This window comes from Myotis brandtii, unplaced genomic scaffold, assembly GCF_000412655.1.
Source record: "Myotis brandtii unplaced genomic scaffold, ASM41265v1 scaffold64, whole genome shotgun sequence".
Classification (NCBI taxonomy): domain Eukaryota; kingdom Metazoa; phylum Chordata; class Mammalia; order Chiroptera; family Vespertilionidae; genus Myotis; species Myotis brandtii.
The window spans coordinates 394,443-406,403 of record NW_005370460.1 but is presented as its reverse complement, the minus strand read 5'-3'; the positions used below and the strand labels follow the sequence as shown (position 1 = coordinate 406,403).

The 11,961-nt window shown below is 54.6% G+C and overlaps 1 protein-coding gene across 1 annotated transcript; it reads right to left on the bottom strand.

The window, feature by feature from the left end:
- Positions 1–1,258: 1,258 nt before the first annotated feature.
- On the bottom strand, positions 1,259–9,633 carry PCP4L1 (Purkinje cell protein 4 like 1). The gene is made up of 5 exons (XM_005880520.2): positions 9,532–9,633; positions 7,230–7,247; positions 5,997–6,068; positions 3,326–3,380; positions 1,259–2,791 (listed from the first exon to the last, which is right to left on the bottom strand). The coding sequence occupies exons 1-5, from the start codon at positions 9,631–9,633 to the stop codon at positions 2,646–2,648; spliced, it is 393 nt and encodes a 130-aa protein (XP_005880582.1). The 3' UTR covers positions 1,259–2,645.
- Between the last annotated feature and the right edge of the window lie 2,328 nt (positions 9,634–11,961).

Sequence of the window (11,961 nt, the reverse complement as noted above, 5' to 3'; positions counted from 1 at the left end):
TGAAGAACTTGGTTGCTGGTGCGGCTCACACAGCGCAGGGAAGGGCACTCTGAAGTGGCTCACGAGGCACATGCCAGCCTTCACCACCACCCAGGGGAGTGGGCGCATGCTGTGTGCACACCCGCTTGGAGAGAAGATGGGGAAGGGGTGGCAGCAGCTCACTGGAGTGATCCCAGGGAAGACCGGAGCTGCAGAGGCCACCGCACTGCAAACAGCTCCGGAAATGATGGAAATGCAGCCAGGGGAGAGGGCCAGAGAGAGGGGCAGAGGCGCCGAAGGGAGCGCCCTGCAAGGACTGAAGGCAGGAATGAGAGATGGAAGAGACCCGTGGGAAAGCTGACTGTTGGGGCCGGATGGAGGAGAGGGCAACGACCCAGGTCCTGGCAGTAGGCTGTCAGGGAAGCAGGATCCTTGTCCCGTCAGGGGCCTGACTTACTGCCAAGATCCTCTCCCAGTTTGGGCTTGAGAACGTACCCCAGCACCCCTGCTCCTCAGGGCTGCACACCCAGCTCCGCCCCCGCGTCAGCGGAAAACCGCAGAAGGAGATCAGAGTGACAGGGTGGTACCGCCAGTGCTTTCGCCGGGACTTTCCAGCACCGTCTCTTCTGCTGACCGGTAGTAGCAGGTTTTGCTCACAGAATAAGGCGCTCGAGCAAGTCCTGGCGATTGGTATTCAGGATCGTGTCTCCAGCGGTAGGAACTGGGGGGACAGGAGAGAAAAGGGGTTCCAGGGCCCAGGAGTTGCGGGCGCAGAGGTGGCAGAAATGAGCAGCGGGCGGAGAAGCGGGTTTCAGGACCTGCTGAGCGTGGCCGCGGGCTCTGCAAAGGAGGCCCAGCCCTCTCTCAGGTCAGAACGCTCTCCCCACACTGAGCCTGTGTTCGCGGCCACACCGTGTCCCTAACATGCGTATGGGGGCAAGTGTAACAGGAAAGGGAAGCAATCATTTCCCCACCAGCCTGCGGAGGGGCTGGTGACAGACCCCCGCTGCCTTCCGCCAGCCCAGAGCCCCACCCGAGACTCGTCCCCACAGGAGCCCTGCTCTCCCCGCCGGAGCCCTGCTCTCCCCGCCCCTCCAGGGACCAAGGGGACAGGAGCAGGCGCAGTAACAGGGGCCTCCCTGTGCCTTAGCTCCATCCTCCCATGCCTGGGCTTGGAGGCACAGCCTGCCTGGCTCCCTGCTCACAGCTGTTAAGTGGTTTCACTTCCTGCGTTTGGCTCTGGTTTCCAGGTACGAAGCTCAAGTCTCAACAATGTAAACTCATTTGAAAGCCATCATTTTATTTAATTCATGGTTTAAAGTCTTCAGTGTGGCCCAGTCATCTTCTTCCACCACATTTGCTTAACAGTTGTGTGTGTGTGTGTGTGTGTGGCGGGGGAGGCAAAGCAGCAGGAACAGCTAGGACAGGTCACGTGGGACAGGGAGCAAGATGACGGGGTGTGCCCTTGGCTGGAGGGGAAGGGAAGGGAGCAGCAGGCCCGGGGTGGAGGCAGCAGTGTGGGCGTGAAGCAGGGTGTGGGCAGGTCGGGGCGGAGAAAGTGCTCGGCACCTGCCCTCCCTGGGGCCAGCACTCACCCTCCTCCCAAGAAAAATCAGAAGTAGAGGTTAAACGACTCCACTGGAGGGTTATTGTTGTTTCTGTAATTGTGAAACAGCTAAAACCTCACCGAGTGGCTATTCCCTTCTGTCCCGACTCCACAGTGGGGCAGGCAGGAGCTCCAGGGGTCACCTGGTCTGCGTGGCCTCTGGGGAGGCTAGATGTGGGGTTAGGGGCAGGCAGTCTCCCTGGCAGCAGCCTGTGTCCTCAGAGATCCCTCTCACTGTCCTTCCTCCCCAGTCTACCCCAGCTCCCACGCCCCTGCCTCTGCCCTGCCCCAGCCTTGATGGTGAAGGCAACACCCTTTGCCTGGCCCAGTCCCCCTGCGTTCCTGGGACTCATCTACTCAGCAGGCACTGATGTGAAAGCTGCTGTCGCGGGTCTCCAGGGGCTCCGCGGCTTGGCGCAGCAGGAAGTGGAGGTGGCAGTGCAGAGGGTGTGAGGGAATGTTACCTGAAGTGGGACTGTTGTAAGGACAGGCAGGCAGTGCATATCCCCCCCAGGCACCCGACTCTGAAGACTTCCCCTCCCTCCCACACTGTACGGGGGAGGGGCCCTCAGCCTCAAAGCCTCTTCTACTTCAACCTCACGGGGCAGAGGAACTGGTTAAGGAGGCTTAGCCCAAGGAGAAGCTGGCCCACCCTCAGGCAAGTGGCTGCCAGCTGAATTCTTCCCCTGTCCTATGTTCCTCATGCTCTGCTGCTGTGATGACTTGAGGGGCCACAGAAAATAGCAGATAAGGGTCAAACTTGCCTGAATGAGGGGCTAGCAGGGGTGAGGAACCTTCTTTCTGCCCAGGGCCATTTGGATATTTAAAGCATCATTCACAAGCCACCCAAAACTATCAACTTAAAAATTAGCCTGCTATATTTGATCAAACATTTAATTAACTCACCCCTAATGCCTTGGCAGGGCCAGACCAAATAAATGATTTTGTGGACCTCGTACGGCCCGAGGGCCAGACGGTCCCACCCGGGATAGAGGGACAGAGACAAGGCGCATGGAAGCCAGAGCTGCGGAGTGTGGAGTGGGGCGGGCGGGGCTGGCACTCAGGAGCTGGGGTCCTTTTTCCTCTTCTGGAATCGCCGGAACTTGCCCTGAATGGCCAGGGCAGCCTTCTCTGTCTCCGGCGCTGTCAGGTCGATGTCCACCTCCTCCTCCCCCCCCTCGGCCTTCTTGGCATTGCCAGCTTCCCCTGCAGGTGGTGAGATTCCCGCGTGAGTAACCCTGCACAGCCCAGCCCTCCTCCAGGCCCCAAATGCCGAGGTCAAGCCCACCCCTGTGGCCTCCGCGAGCCCTCGGAAAGCCCAGTGTCGCCTGGAGCCAGAGGCAGGAACCCAGGCTCCGGGGAGCTCCGCTGCACCTGCACCAAGACCACAGGTGCCTCTCACCACCTGTTCCCGAACCTACAGTCCAACCCCAGAGCTCATCATGTTCCCCAGCTGTCCCTCAGCTTCCAATGAAGACCGTGGCTGGATTATTGATTAGTTCTTTCCTGTCTTGGGCCTGTCTCCAACCACTCCAGAGCCAGTTTCTAAAACCAGAGAGTAAACATTGGGAGGTGTACCTCTTGGGGAAACGTGGCAGGAAGCCTATAGAGACAGTAGTTCTAACCCAGTGCTTTGTTCCCTTATCTGCGTTCAGGGGCTCCAGACTTAGAGCCCTGCCTGTCTTCATGTCCAGGTGTCACTCACCTGCTCTGTGACCTGCCCAGCCCAAGCCCACTCACCCTTTTCCTCTGGGCCAGGTGCCTGGTTGGCTGCTGGGGATGTTTTGGTGTTAAGCTGGGAAAGAAAAATCAGAATATTAGACATTCATGGCAGTATTATGGTACCAACCCCTTCAGACTCACCCTCATCACGTCCCAGCCCTCCTATTACGAGGCGCATTCCCTAGTCTTTTGAAAAAGTGGGTATTGAGATCAGAGAGGTAGAAAGTCATCAGAATCCATTCAACAGGTGTTTACTGGTGCCAGGGAAATTGCAGAGGACAAAGCAAAAACCTCGCCCTCGTGAAGTTTACATTCTAGTGCAGTGATGGCGAACCTATGACATGCGTGTCAGAGGTGACACAAGAACTCATTTTTTTGGTTGATTTTTCTTTGTTAAATGGCATTTAAATATATAAAATAAATATCAAAAATATGTCTTTGTTTTACTATGGTTGCAAATATCAAAAAATTTCTATATGTGACACGGCACCAGAGTTAAGTTAGGGTTTTTCAAAATGCTGACACGCCAAGCTCAAAAGGTTCGCCATCACTGTTCTAGTGTAAAGATTAATAAATAAAACAGGCCAAAACTGGTTTGGCTTGGTGGATAGAGTGTCGGCCTGTGAACTGAAGGGTCCCAGGTTCGATTCTGGTCAAGGGCATGTACCTTGGTTGCGGGCACATCCCCAGTAGGAGGTGTGCAGGAGGCAACTGGTCAATGTTTCTTTCTCATCAATGTTTCTAACTCTCTATCCCTCTCCCTTCCTCTCTGTAAAAAATCAATAAAATATATTTAAAAATAAGTAAATAAATAAATAAAACGGCCCCTGGCCGGGCGGCTCAGCTGGTTGGAGGTCATCCTGCGCACCGAAAGGTCACAGGTTTGATTCCTGGTCAGGGCTCATGCCCAGGTTACGGTGATCCCCAGTTGGGGTGCAATTGGGAGGCACTGATTGATGGGATGTTTCTCACATCAATGTTTCTCTCTCCCTAAAATTAATAAAAACAAACAACACAGGTATTATGTCAGTGGTGCTAAGTGCTACAGAGAAAGGCAAGGAAGGGAGGTAGGGGTTCGGGTGGTCGTGGGGAACTACGGCTCCACACCAAGTGCTCAGGCAGCGCCTGAGAGCCGGCGGGCCAGCAAGGGCTGAAGGAGAGGAGTCAGGGTGTGGTGTCCAGGCAAGAGCTCTCAGGGGCCTGGGGGTGGGGGAGGGGGTGACTAGCCTGTGTGAGGGATGCAGCTGGAGTGGAGAGAGGAAGGAGGAAAGGGGTATGGAGATGAGCAGAGATAAATGGGGGGAGAGGGGGGAAGGGGTTGGACAGTTACATAGGACATTACGAGTCTTTCTAAGGAGTTTACTTTCACTACAAGTGAGAGGGGATGCATGCAGTTGGCATAAAAGGGGCCCAGGAGAGGAAGCAGAAAACTAGGCAGGGTGACCAGCCTGGGTCAGCGCGGTGGCACTGGAGGTGATGAGCCGTGGTTTGATTCTGGGTATCTTTTCAAGCTATGAGCAATGTAATTGGTTGATTAATTGATTGGATAAGAGACATTGCGAGAGAGGAGTCAAGGATGACATCCAAAGAATGTCATTTGGCCTGAGGAACTTTAAAAAATGGAGTTGCCATTTCCCAAGATGGAGGAGCCCCAGGAGGAGACTGAGAGGGTCAGGAGCTTCTCTTGGACAATCTGAGATGCCCATTAACTATCCAAGAGGAGAGGCTGTTATAAGCAGCTGGGTATTGGAGACGAGGTAGAGAGAAGCGTCTGCCCTGCAGAGAGAAATGAGCAGCAATTCACATGTGGATGGCGTTTAAAGCCAGGAGGTTGGATGAACCACCCGGGGTGAGTTCAAATAGAGCAGATAGAGAAGAGAAAAGGGTCAAGTCCTGGAGTATTTAGTGATTAGAGGTTACAGAAATGAGGAAAAATCAATAAAGAAAATGGAAAAGACGTCAGGTGGGAGGAAAGCCAGGAGACTGCAGCAGCTCAGAAACCACGAGAAGCAGACACGTCCAGGAGAAGGAGGGCTGCCCCACCTGCAGGCCCCACCAGCAGGCCTGTGCTGCAAGGAGGGCTGAGCACTGACCACTGGGCTTGCTGCGGAGAGCATGGGACACTGACAAGAGAAGGTGCGAGGGAGGTGGGAGCAAACCCTGATGTGGCGGGTTCATGGGGGACAGAGAGGCACATTCTATAGTCCCATGATCTCTGACTTCAAGTCCAACACTCTATTGCCAGCACATCCCTGACTCTACTCCTTGCTTTAACCGTTTCCTTCTGTTGGACTCTGAGCCTGTTCCCTTAATCCATCCGTTCTTTTCTCTCACCACAGCCCCTCTAGACACCTCCCCTCTCTTCAGCTCTACTTCCCTTCCCACGTCAGCTAACTGTGAGAGCCCGCTAAGCAGGAAAGTGTGTCCGACTGAACCCCACGGGCCAGCCCTCTTCCTCTGCCCACCCGGCCAGGTCTCTTCCTGAGTCTCTCCTGAGATCACTGACCTGGCATGGAGCCACGACACAGCTACTCTCTGGCCCCCAAGGGTTCACAGCTCCATTAGGCTTACATGTTAGAGGTCACCGGGGAGGTCAGAAAAGAGTGCTTTAAAGAGAAGAAACCCCAATTACCCACAATGCCCTCCGGAGCACTTAAACCATCTCTCCCGACCAAGCTGTGCCATTCACCTTTGTATCATAAAGATGGTTCTGCCAACCCCTCGCCCAGGATAGTTTGTCAGCATTGTCTTGGCAAAGCACCTGCAAACAGTCAGAGCAGAGGATTTAGATGTTGTTTCCCTGTTGCCACTGCTGGTGAACAGGCACTCGTCACTCTAGCCCACTGGTCCTGCCGCTCCTCCAGCTGTGCTTCCGACTCTCTTTGTCTCCGTTATTTTTAAAATATATATATATTTTATTGATTTTTTTACAGAGAGGAAGGGAGAGGGATAAAGAGTTAGAAACATCAATGAGAGAGAAACATCGATCAGCTGCCTCCTGCACACTCCCCACTGGGTATGTGCCTGCAACCAAGGTACATGCCCTTGACCAGAATTGAACCTGGGACCCTTGAGTCCGCAGGCTGGCGCTCTATCCACTGACCCAAACCGGTTAGGGCTGTCTCCGTTATTTTTAATGGTGTTGCCTCAGCAACCACTGTCGCCAGGAGAGGCAAGATAGTGTCACCCCCTCTGATCCAAGCAGCAAGTCAGAACTAACCTTGGGAAAGGTAACCCACCCAGCTTTCCCCCTCCTGAGCCCGTGGTACTCTTTAAAGGGGGGTCAGCGGGCGTTGGCAGCAGCAGATAGGACGAGGCAGCACGTCACCCCACTGTGCAGCAGGGCCCTGCTCTGCACGGAACAGCTCGGATGCCGTGCGATGAAAACACGTCACACACACAGTACAGCAGCGTTGCCAGAATCGCTCTGTCCAGATGAACAGACACTCAGAATCCCGCCCCCAGCCCAGGGCAGGGCAATGTAAAAAGAGCCTGAATTCTAAAAATCCTAAACACGAGCCCACAAGATTCCTTTTTGCCTTTGTGCTGACGTGAGTCCAAGGCTTTGTAAGCTCCCTGCTTGCTTAGAGGCAGAAGGTGAAGGGAGACAGAAGTTATTGCTTCCAAGTGGAGACAAAGAGACTTTGCCTCCCTGCCCCCATCAGGGGCCCTCTGTCCTGCTGACATATTCTCCCCCATGTTAAGTGAAGGTCACAGCCAAAGGACCCAGAGCGGCCTGGGCGCTGGCGCCGGAAGCCCTGCCTGCTGGTGCCAGAGCACTGCTGGGGCCAGGCCGCCTCCGCCTGCACAGCCTGCGGTCCTCCACCGCTCCAGAGGCTCGCTCAAGGTCACCCTCAGGTCAGAACAGAAACAGAACGAGGTGCACATTCTTCCCCCAATACATGGAATAAAACCCAAATACCTCTGTCTCAGACGCCTCCTATGAGGACTGCAGTCCCCAGCCCCCGGTCTGTCCCTCTGTCCCTCTGCCCTCAGCCACCGCACCCTGTGCCCTGGCATCACAGGCAGGTCCCTCGGCCTTGCTGGCTCAGGGAGGCGGTGAGTCAACAGCCCTTCCGTCCCCAGCAGGGGCTGCGGCAGGGTAATGAGCGGTTGTTTGCGGTGCTCTGCGCACAGCGGGGGGAGGGGGGGAGTGGTGCCAAAGCCTCTCCCCGACTGTAATCTTCAGGCGCATCCCACCCGCCCTGACGTCCCACACAGACGCACGGATCCCCCGCCCCCTGAAAGCACTCAGCTGGAGGGCTCGACGTGGGAGGGAGGCAGCACCAAGGACCACAGCCAGCGGTGGGGGTGGGTGAAGCAACCGTCAGGCTTCAGGGAGAGATGTGAGAAGGGCGAGGTTTGGGGCCTTGTCTAGAGACGCCTGCAGCGATCCAGGTCTCTGAAGAAGCGGTTTTGGATCTGCTTCTGACTTGGCTCACTCATGCCGGCGAGTCATTCCGGGGAAGGGGAGCCGCTTGCGTGGCCGTCTGGAGGGGGATGTAGATCATGCGCTTAAAGCAACCGTCAGGCTTCAGGGAGAGATGTGAGAAGGGCGAGGTTTGGGGCCTTGTCTAGAGACGCCTGCAGCGATCCAGGTCTCTGAAGAAGCGGTTTTGGATCTGCTTCTGACTTGGCTCACTCATGCCGGCGAGTCATTCCGGGGAAGGGGAGCCGCTTGCGTGGCCGTCTGGAGGGGGATGTAGATCATGCGCTTAGCGGAACCCCCGCGGGCTTTCGCTGCTGCTCGGCCAGCCTAGCGCATTCTTCTTCCCCCTCCCAGGCTTCTCCCCGCAAAGCCTGTGGTCTCCCTGGAAGTCAGTTGGCCAAATGCCGGAGGACCACACGCCCAGCCTTTGGTCACCGGGTACACTAGCTTTACGCAGACACCTGCAAGTCAAATGCTTCCTGCTGTTCAGAAAAAGCCTGTCTTCTGGTCCCTGCTGCTCTGCTGCTCTGGGAACAATGATGGACAGAAACGAAGCACCAGGGAAGGAGGGCCCCCACCCGCCCCTTTCGCTCACTCCTATCGCTTATTCCACATTGGCACGCTCACCACACTGTTTCAAAGGAACCAGGCACCCAGTGAGGAAGGATAGCAGGTGCCCTGCCTCGCATCCTACCAAATGTGCCCACCGATGGACACCATTCTGTGTGGCTCGCTCTCCTTCTCTATCCTCTTGCTCAGCATTTATTAAATCACACTGCTTAGATTTCCTATAGAAAGTATTTATAATATATTCCTTAAAAGTTGCATGTTAATGAAGTTATTCTATATTCACTGGAGATAAAGAAATCTATGGAAAATTCTTTTGGGATGGGAGGTCAGCAGTCTGCCCTAGTCTTGGTTCAGGTACTGTGTAAATTTAGATAATGTTTGGGTTGGTTTCCTCATATGTAAAATGAGAAGTTTGGACCAGATGATTTCAGGGCTCCTTAACAAATCTAAAATATCACTAAAGTGTTTTGATATATTATTTGAGATTTTCTTGGTAAAAGGTATACCTGTATTTCTACCCTGAAGAATGATTGCAAAGTTAAATTTATTTTTGTCAAAGATAAAATAGACTAATGAAAGACAAATTGAAACTATAGATAAATAGAAAGAAAACGGGGAGACTTTCATAGAATCACTCCCTAGAGAAGATTACTGCCCTGACCCTCCTCCCTCCTCTCCCCCTGCACCCTCCCCCCATCAGCTAGGACCCTCCACAGACAGACATGGAGTTGCAACAGGTTTGTGCGTTTGGACCCCAGCCACGTTCCTCAGGGCCCTGCCCTGTAGAGAACTGATCACAGCTGTGGCTGGGAAAGAGTTGTCCGTATTCCCAGGTCACAGGGTGGCAAAGTCACCCACTCGTACTAGCCAGAGGCTCCTGCTCAAGCAGCTAAAGCCGACACCGGGATGGGGACTGAGTTCTGGTTTCTCTTACTTCAGAAGACAGATGTTTCCGGCAGTGAAAGGCATCCCAATCTTAGATGGCCAATACAGCCACGACAATAACAACTACCAATGAGAGAGAAACCTGGATTTCCTCCACGCCCTTACCAGGGTTCTAACAACTGGCTCACAGAAGACAGAACACGGTGATGTCACCCTGAGCAAACTCCCATCATGCAGCCTCAGACAGAGAGGCACAGGAAAGAGAATGTGATCCCCTAAGTGTGAGATCCCATTCTGATTATTTAAAAGGACATCAGCAGAACAATAAAGGAGGGAATACCAGTTCTAAGCTCTCCCCTTTCTGCAGCCCCTGGCTGTCAAAACAGGCGAGACCAACAGATTCCTCCAGCTGAGGAACCAACAGGATCACAGGACTTGCCATTGTGCCTTAAGCAGCTGAGCTACATCACATGACAAGGGATTACAGGAAAGAGCCCCCAGGGACTGAATGCATCTCCCCTTCTCATCCTTCGCTGAAACCAGAGAAAAGTTATTCAACTGTAAAAGCAGATTGCGATTCACAGCAATCAAGTCCTGAGCTGGAGGAGTCCCCGCAGCCCTTCTGCGCATGAGCGCGGCGCGCGCGCGCGCGCACACACACACACGCGCGTGCACACACTCAAACACACGCACGCACATGCACGCACGCACACGCACGGGGGGAGGGGGTGGCTCTACTGCAGTGCTGAGGGACAGCAAAGAGCCACCAAGGCAAAGTAGAGCTGAGACCCTCCCCAGCAGCCCCAACAGAATCCCTACACTCTTAGTTGTTTTGAGTCTGGATACCACTTCTTCAGTTGAAATGGGAATCTTTAGAGAACCTAAGACCTCTCGTTTCATGCAGTTTCTCTGAAGCAAGAAGAAGGTGGGGAGGTGAAGCTTATACAAGAGTCAGAGTGCACTGGGCCTTCCTGGGCTGCACACTCCAGCCTGTGAGAGGAGACCCCTGCAGCTGGGCGGAGGGGAATGAGGTGGTTTGGAGTCTCCCTGGAGGCCAGGGCTCTGGATAGCACTTCCGCTGTTCATCACACTTCACAAGAGGAAGAAGGCAGGCTGGGTTCTGGCCCCTAAGGAAGCAGGGCCCTTTGGGGATCTGGGTCAGTGACAGCTGGGCTCTGTGTGCACCCAGGTGGCTGCTTCTGGATTTTATAAATACTCATCCCTGAAGCCAGGCTCAGCTCTGGAGTAGGAGGCAGCTTTATGGTAAACTGCTAGTTAGAGCCAGTGACTCTGGCAGCCTGGGAGGCTGGGCAGCCCTGCACACACTGCCAGCTAGACCCCACCCGAGGCTTCCGCTCTCGTCATTTGACTGAGCTCCTGACCGAGGCTACTGCGTGTGGCTGCTGAGCAAGACCACGTTGTTTTCCTCGCCGCTGTGGCAGCTCTGCCACGCCGCCAAACACCACCCTAACGTCAGCCTCTGCAGTGTGTCCTACAGGGAGGCTGTGCGCGTCCCCAAAAAAGCACAGGCTAACCACCAGCTCCGGTGACATGGCCTTCAGATCACAGACTCCCAGGGGATGGCTTAAATTGCAACCCACAGATTTAGAAACACTAGAAGGGGCGTTGAGCTCCAGACCTCAGTGAAAAGAGGACAAAGAAAACCTCTTCTCATATTAGGGCTGAAAGAATCAAGAGAAAAGAAAATTTGAACCATTGTTTTTTTTTCTTTTTATTGATTGATTGATTTTTTATTTTTTATTGATTTCAGAGAGGAAGGGAGACAGAGTGATAGAAACATCCGTGATGGGAGAGCATCATTGATCGGCTGCCTCCTGCACCCCCCACTTACTGGGCATCAAGCCTGCAACCCAACCCGGGCACGTGCGCTTGAGCAGAATTGAACCCGGGATCTTTCAGTCCGCAGGCCGATGCTCTATCCACTGAGCCAAACCAGCCAGGGCTCTTTTCTTTTTAAAAGGTGCACACACACACACACACACACATGCACAGCCACAACCAGCTGAGGGACTGGAGCCTTCCTTAGTCCATCTACAGCCCCCAGAGTAGCTGCATTTTCCAGGAGAAGCTTAGTGGACATGGCAACCAGGACAACAGAGCAGTTGGCACTAATTGGCTCCCTGGACACCGGCTTTCGCAGGAGACAGCAGAGCTCCCCCTGCAGGTGGGTCTGCACTGAGCCCAGGCTCCAGGCGGCTGGCCCTTCACGAACCGCATCCTGGAGAATCCTTGTGCTAGTTTCCTGTCACACTCTAAAATATTGTTTTTAATGGAGAAAATGACAATAGCTAGCTAGCCTGAGTGCCTCCTCTGTGCCAGGTGCTGTCTAGTACTTTGTAGTATGAGCTCAGTTAATCATCAGAACAGCCAGCACTGTCCTCATTTGACAGATTAAAGGCAGGAAGCGCAGAAAGGTGCGTGACCTGCCTACGGCCACAGCTGGTAAGTGTGCGGGCTCAGAGCGGGTTGGAGGAGACCCCGTGCTGGCAAGGGCTGCAGACCCCAGCTGTGTGCTCCCGCCAGACCAGATCCGGGAAGGGAGGCCCTGGACTCGCGACGGAGAGGTTCCCGCCGCCGCATGGCCCACCGACGAGCAGTGCTCCGCGGGAGAGGACACCTGCTGGGGCTGGTCTGGCGGGATGGACGCCGAGGAGCCTCACAAAGGACCCAGGATGTCAACCGCGCTGCAGGCAGCTCTGCGGAGGGGCCTCTCCCGGAGCCGGCCAGGCCCCAGGGGCTGCGGACGCCA